Here is a 7,792-nt window from a genome sequence, read left to right as displayed (position 1 = left end):
GTTTTGAAGCTCATCCTTCAATATCACTCATCAATTAATCTTGTGCAGAGAAAATCTCAATAATTGAGAGAGAGAGAGAGAGAGAGACTCATTGTCAACTAGTGGCTTACGAACTGGTGTTGAATTTATCCAGATGTACTAGCACATCTATGGAGAAAACTAAACTTTTAAAAGTGATGTACATTCAATAATAACCAATTTCAATATGAACACAAGCCCATACTCAAGTTCTGCCATGAATGTAAATGCGCAGCTGTAGGAAGTCCAATAATGAAAGACTAATCTCTTGGTTTTGAAGCTCATCCTTGAATATCACTCATCAATTAATCTTGTGCAGAGAAAATCTCAATAATTGCACAAGAAAATCTCAATAAATGATAAGAGAACCTGGAGTATTCTCAGAAAGGATCAGTTCTTCAATCATTTCAAAAAGCGTGACTAGTTTTCTACTAGAGCAATGCATAATCATATATATTACACCTACAGACTCCAGGGCCCACATTTTCAAATAAAAAGCTTGCCACTATAAACAGGGTACCATGATTACTGTGATATCTAAGAGGTAACTTTATCAAATGCAGTTTAGGATGACTTTTTTACCAGTAGAAGGGTTCTTATTGTCTCTGGTTATGTATAAGAGATCACCATTTTCAAACCTGAATGCTTCTGTAAGGTATTAAAAGCGTGCTCTGATATTTAGAAGTTACAGACGGTCTAAACCTACGATGGTTTCCTGTAATAATCAAAAGCAACTGCAACAGCAGCTGCAGCACCAATCACAGCTAGGGCTGCCATAGTATCACCCCTTTCCCAGCCATCAAAATAGGACGAAAACCTGCTCCAAGCACCACATATTCCACCACAGTGACTGGTTTTTTTATCCACCTTTTCTTGACAGCAGGCACCAGGAGCAGCTTTCTTGGCATCGACAGAGCCATTCACATCGGTTTCCTGCTTACAAAAACAGCCACCTCTTTCTGCACATTTTATGCGTTGTTGCTCCTCATCTAAGCCCATCTGACCCCTGCCAAAATCACATTCAAGATGCCAGAACATAAACATATAGTAAAAAGGAATGCCTCCTAGAAAAGCTTGATCTCCAATGCACACCCAATCCACAAATCCATATGAAAATATTGTGAACTAGGACTCTCTAAGTTAAGACACCTTACATCCTAGAATATTTGTGTCACATATCTAAGACACTTCATCCAAGGGCTCTCTAGCTAATCAATGTTGTGAAATGACTCCAAGACAGGCTGCCTCTTACAAAACAAAGGCTAGAATGTAAGGCGCTTGGTCCTAATTGCACCTTGAGTTGAGATCATTCTTGTCATTTGACCTTTCCGGAAAGCAATTGACATCATAATCTTGCATCTATGGACTTCCTAGCTACTGGGTAAACATTGTCTTGAGTTGGGACCTGTCTTGCATGCATCTGTTGATCTAAAAATCACTACACCTTTTTGGTTGAAAACTTGAGGTAGAAGGGTACCATTCAAAGGTGTTTGTCACATATTGAATAAAGAAAGGATTATAATGATACATTTATAGATAAGGGGTTTGAAAATAGGCCTTGAATGCACAATGATATCTAACATTTATACATAGTGAGTCTACGCAGATATGCAACATGTGTACACATAGAATGTACAAACACAAATAAAGCACTAACTCAAACAAAAATACAAAACGCAAACTAGGGAAGAAGAAGATGAAACTGAATGAATAATGTATGCTGAATGAATGAACAAGTTCACAGAATGCTCAAAGGCAGGGCAGTCCAACAGCTGTGGGTCCTAAGTGCAGTAATCACCAGTTACAGCAGAGGATGATGTAGAGTAAGTGCTGAAAACTCAAAATGCAGCAGCTGGCAACTAGAGTAATGATGCGGCAGTCCAGGCAGCCTGATCAACAGCTACACTATGTGATGATGAGGGAGTGCTGTAGACACTGAAAAAGCAGTTCTAGAACGTGATGTCAACAATGTGGATAACCTCCATGCAATGAACAGCAGCAGCAGCTTGTTCAGATGTAAATGCAGCAGTCTACCAGGTGGTTATGAGCAAAGCGGCAGCCGGAAACTCTTTAACAGTGGCTGGACAACGTGCAAAGGGGGTTGAAGTGATGGTGACAGCAGGCTGAAACCAAACGCAGGTGTGGGCAGCCTTCAGATGGTGTGGGCACACTATGGAGGTTGAGGATGCAAAAGGATGCAAGTGAACTAATGCACTCTCTAACAATTGGAACCAACCAAAGCTTAGGGTTTTGCTTATGGGACGCTGAAGCACAATTGTGCATTTGAGTTTTGGTGCTACTTAATGAGTTTAATGAAATATTTAATCTTAATGTACCTTTTCTGGCTTCTTAATGCATCCTTTTTGGCTTAACACCCACTCTCATGCCTAAAATGGAAACCAAGAGGGACTGTCAAGCAAAGCTTACCCCTTTTTACCCCAAGAGATTCAATCCCAAAGCAACCAAAGCATTGGTCAATGGGAGCTCTTCGGCTACCCAATAACCTACCAAGACTATAGATAGTTATCTTCCCTCAAACGCCAATGAAACCAGCCTTCAAAAGCCCAAAGGGCAATAAACACACGTTAGGAAATACTTAATTTAGCTTGATAGTGAATTCAGCAAGAAAAACCCACACAAAACTAGAGCTAGAGTACTCTTACACCACACGTAACACTTGTTGGCCCCAAAGCTTAGTCCCCCCTTTCAGTATTTCTTTAGATTACTGATGTATGCTCAAAACTAGTTATGAATGGCTGTATTTCAGCAACTTCTCGCAACACAACTCATCGACAAATGCACAATGACCTTGTCACCTTCAATGTTGGCCCCAACCAACTGTAGAGTGTCCAAAAAATGCAAATGAACACTTCAGCTTGCCAAAGCCTAAAAATAACAGCCAACATGTAAGCCCAATTTTGTGGAGCACTTGCCTAAATAACTAACTATCCTACATAGTTCCCATGTAATCCCACAATGTTCCTCTTACAAATAAAGGGATTTCTTGCGATGAAACTATGACAATATCACTTTGCTCACAAGAAAGTTGTCCAAAAGTGCACTAGGCTTCAGATCTTAAAAGAGAAGAGAGGATCTCAACCCTTAATACTGTAATACCCTCTTTTTCTAATTTCTAGATTAAAAACAATAACATGCATTACTAAAGCTGCCTAAATATTTGATTCCCCCAAGAGAAGATTGGCCGTTGTCCACACTCTATTCATAGTATCAACTCATATTCCATGCTTGAAACCTACAATTTCTACGACAAAGAAGAGATTAAGGTTATCTTTAAACTTGGGCTACTCAAATATGAGAGAGAGACAGAGAGTGAGTGAGAGTGAGTGAGTGTGTGTGTGTGTGTGTGTCCCAAATAGCCAAGATTTCCAATTTTTTTATAAGGGCTAATTAATAACTTGATCATTAATCATAAGTGAGCTTCACTAGAACAAACTTTAGCTCAAGGCCTATATTACAACTTAAGTGCTCTAAATGAGTTACTTACTAAGCGAAACTTTCAATATAACTCAATTCTTAAGGTGCAAACTTTCAATTTAATGAAAGTTTCACATTGCACCTTGTTACTTTTCCTTGCTCCTATACCACATTGCCTGTATACTTATCCACTACGTGCCCAATGTCAAATCCTTTACTACCGATGTAATGGTCACCATGCCAAGAGCTAAGGACACTTTGACTAAATTTTATTTTAATTAATAATCTCAATGAAGTATAATCAAATATCATTCTAGTAATATCCCCTCCTCTCGAAATATTGCAAGCAACCTTGATTGTATACATTTAAAAGGGTAACATGGTATACGAAATGACCAATACATGTTTTGTTAATTATTATCCATCTCCGTGTGTGAACACACATTATTGGGGATAAAAGTACGTGTTTAGGCACAAAGGACTTTTACACCGCTTAACATTAAATAAGAGTCGAAAAGTATAGGTGGATATCTCAACCTATATATCCAAGTCCTATCACTTGTACTTAGATATCTCACTTATTATAATCAATCTATTCTTTCAGTTCGTGTACGTACAAGAGTACTCTCTCTCTTTCTCTCCCCCTCTTACTCTCTCTCTTCTCTTATCTCCATGAAATTCCATCCATCATAGCTTGCTAGTCAATCTTTGCAAGCTCCATACCCAACAATGATATTAGAGCAATGAAACTAATCTATCATGACAAAAGTACAAAAAGAGGAAGAAAAAGAGAAGGAAGTCTTCTTCGTCTTTGTGTTGCGAGCCCTACTATGAAACGTTGCTACAACTACCCATTGGTTTATGCCGTCTCAACAATTGTTTGCCTCAATAGAAGCCCCAACACGTCATTAGCTTGTGCATCCTATCATCATAGCCTACCTCATCACAATCTACTATGCGCCACACATGTTGGCTGCCTAGCACCACATCTCTAGTCTGCACATTCTCAAGTCTTATCACCTGCCATATCTCTTATATCACGTCATCTAGCCATCAAATCTACCCTAGATCAACAAACTTGTCGTCTCCACTCTCCAAGTCACATTAGTATCCACCCCAAGTTTAGAGAGAGAAGGTTTTAATACAACCTTGGATAATTGAAGTTCATTTTTTTAGAAAGAATTGTTCACATGTAGATTGGGGCGTTTCCAATCTAAGCCCAATTTCTCTAAATTTGTTCATTGAAATATGGGAATTTTTACCCTAGAGCCCTCCATCACTAAATGAAGGCCTTGAAAAACATGTTGAAGACCGTCTAATCACTTACTTGTGGCATTGGTTAAAAAATGACTTGCCTAGTGCTTGGCCACGCTATCACAAGAGCGACTAACACGAATCACAATGTCCTCAACATCAAGGGGATTTTAATTGTGTTGAAAATTTTAAATTTTCAAAAATAATATTTAAAATTTTAAAGAATGAAAAAAATTAAAAATTAGTTTAAAATGAAATTAGTAAAAAGTTGAAAAATGATCCGCCCAATGCTTGGCCATGCAGTCACATGCGATTAACACCAATCACAATGTCCTCAACATCAAGGGGATTTTAATTGTGTTGAAAATTTTAAATTTTAAAAAATAATATTTAAATTTCTAAAGAATGAAAATTTTTAAAATTAGTAAAAAATCATGTGATTAGGACAATGGCCATGCACACACATGATAAAGTCTTTCCGTCACTTATACTAAATAATTGTGCGGGATTCTCTACTTGGATTTTAATCCAAAATGAGTTGTATTTATTTTTACTTTCCTTTTAAAGGAGTAATATTTTAAAAAGGGTTTGTAACAACTTTATGCATAACCTCTGAGTTGAACCCGAAAGCTATATCCACGTATTTGACCTCTTGCCATCATGTGTCCGATGCTCTCAACCATATTGGCTTTTGATCAATCTCTAAGCTATGCACACGCATCTTTGAATCATGTTCTACTTCAGGTCCCTGAGCTTCTCAATATACTATGTCATGACCTATCTCATAATACATCTCTCTTACTTATGCATCTCTTTTCCAGAATCATTGTATAGAATTAGATATTATCTGTTCAAGGTAAAACCTTCACTTTTTTTTTCTATATGTTTTGTATCATGAGTTCAATCATCCATGACCTCAAGGAATTGTTAGTTATTATTTATCCCCGTGTGTGAACACACACTGGTATATGTGTAAGAGTGTGTTTAGGTATGAATATCTTTTATACCATTTTACAATACTGATAAGTGGTGCCGCAATAGTAATTCAACTTAGTACGAGAGGAACTGTTGATTCACATAATTGATCATTGCGCTTGGCTGAAAAGCCAGTGGCGCGAAACTACCATGTGTAGGATTATGACTAAACGTCTCTAAGTTAAAATCCATGCTAGATGCGGCGATCTTTGCCTTCCCGATTGTTATCTAACTGATAGTAGGGGCACTTGTGCGTCCTCAAGAGCATGTGTCGAGAGTCTCCCTCAAGGTGCTGGAAGCAGTCGCCTCAAGGACTCTGATTGGAAATTCTAAACGATCAGGGAGATGAATCCTTTAACATAACACAACATCCCCCCACAAACACAGTGCGACGCGATGTGATGCGCCCCTCTCCTTGCTATCACCTCCTGTTGAAGCTGTTGCCACCACTTTCCAACTATCGCATGGTCATCTAGCATCTATATTTGGTGTTTTCTCTCTCTTTTGCATGTCACCTGGCTCCTGTGACTGTATTTGCACTCATCTGCTATCGCTCAATTTTTCTCTCTCCTTAAGTACTTGCGTTTTTAGTATTTCTCTCTCTTCTCACTGCCTGTCTGCATCAAATTCAACCTCCTAGGTTGCGTTTGCTGGTATTCAATACACAGAGGTTGCCTTACTACATTTTGGAATCCGTTTTAGATTATGACACACTCTCTAGCTCATAACTTCTATCTTGATTCTAGAGATACGAGAGTTCGAGGTTCAGTATTCACTGCATGGTGCATTTGCTGCATAAGCATCATATATTCAGTAGTCATTCACTTTATTATTCATTGTGTTTACTGTCTCTAAGTTACCCTAATCATAACTGTATTTTGTGTTATCAATTTGTGTTTTGCCATACAATTGGTTTTGTGTTTTTTGCATTTAAAGCATTTCTTTACATGGTATCAAAGCTATGTGCTCTCTGAGAAATCCTAGTCTTTGATCAAAAAGCTCATCCACAAAAGCAAAAGCAAAAGCAAAAATAATACAAGGGTCAAATGACTTCGAACACATTCACACCATCCCTCTAGTCTTCACAACCAAACATGGACAAAAATGATCAAGAGTGGACCTTCCAGCTTGCTACTACCCGATTTGACATGGGCAGAGAACCATTCGACTACCATGGAGTCCAAAGACTATATCAGATTTCCGCCACTAAATATGATCTCATCCTTTTGCATAGGGCTTAGCAGGAGATTGAAGATAAGCCTGAGTTATCTCCTTTAGATTCGACGCACAAAACTAATGATCTTGCAAGACCTGTGAAATCTCCACTATGGATCGGTCATCCGCAACTAAAACCTAGCTCAAATTACACTCCACTTCCATAGTATTTCTTTTCTCCAATATCAGGTATGAACCCTATTATGTCAAATTCTATGCCAACTAATTCAGTATTTTCTATTGGATCAGGAAATGCTCATTGTCATCAAGAAGGGACTCTTCAAAACAACCTTTGATTTCTAAGTAATGAGAAAGACTATTTCTTTATGGACTAAAACTAGGTAAGAAGCTGAAAGAAAAGGTTGCAAGTATTCTTTCCCTTCCTTTTCCTTCAAACAATTTTATTTCTAATGGTCAAATTGAAGTAGATGCATCTTAATCTAATTCTCAATCTACTGTATTTAATGGACAAAAGAAATCAACCATGTTTTCCACGACAACATCTATCACTAATCCATTTGGACTCCCAACCATCCCTCGCTCACCCTTCTGCTACACTTTTCTTTCCGCTTCCATTAAAAGTGTACCACATTTACCACCATACACCACACCAAGGGGTTCTACACACTAAGACATTGCCTTCACGACCTCTACATACTCGTTTCCAAATGGTGTACATGTGACGAAGACTAGATCTCCCATACACACTTTGGGTTATCCCTCTCGGAGTGCATCCCAAAAATACTCGAGTGTGGATCATTTGGTACCACAATTTGCCTCTATGGCATTGCGTAGTGGACCATCCAGCCATTATGTTGTGCCCAAGCTAACATTTGGACCAGGCTATTGTGTCCCAGTGCCTCTACCTCCACCTTCGGTACCATATGAACCTATA

The 7,792-nt window shown here is 38.5% G+C and overlaps 1 protein-coding gene across 1 annotated transcript in view; it reads right to left on the bottom strand.

Annotated features, from left to right (window-relative positions):
* Positions 1-528: 528 nt before the first annotated feature.
* Positions 529-7,792, bottom strand: part of LOC148027259 (altered inheritance of mitochondria protein 32-like) — a 49,608-nt gene continuing 42,344 nt past the window's right edge. Inside the window, exon 5 of the mRNA XM_087691835.1 lies at positions 529-1,024. Within this exon, the coding sequence (XP_087547961.1) occupies positions 721-1,024 (304 nt within the window). The 3' untranslated portion in view covers positions 529-720. The remainder of the gene's footprint in view (positions 1,025-7,792) is intronic.

Source organism: Lygodium microphyllum, chromosome 13 (genome assembly GCF_053477565.2).
Source record: "Lygodium microphyllum isolate KBCC chromosome 13, Lygodium_microphyllum_v1.1.10, whole genome shotgun sequence".
NCBI lineage: Eukaryota > Viridiplantae > Streptophyta > Polypodiopsida > Schizaeales > Lygodiaceae > Lygodium > Lygodium microphyllum.
The sequence above is the reverse complement of the archived record's forward strand: the minus strand, read 5'-3'. Positions and strand labels throughout refer to the sequence as shown.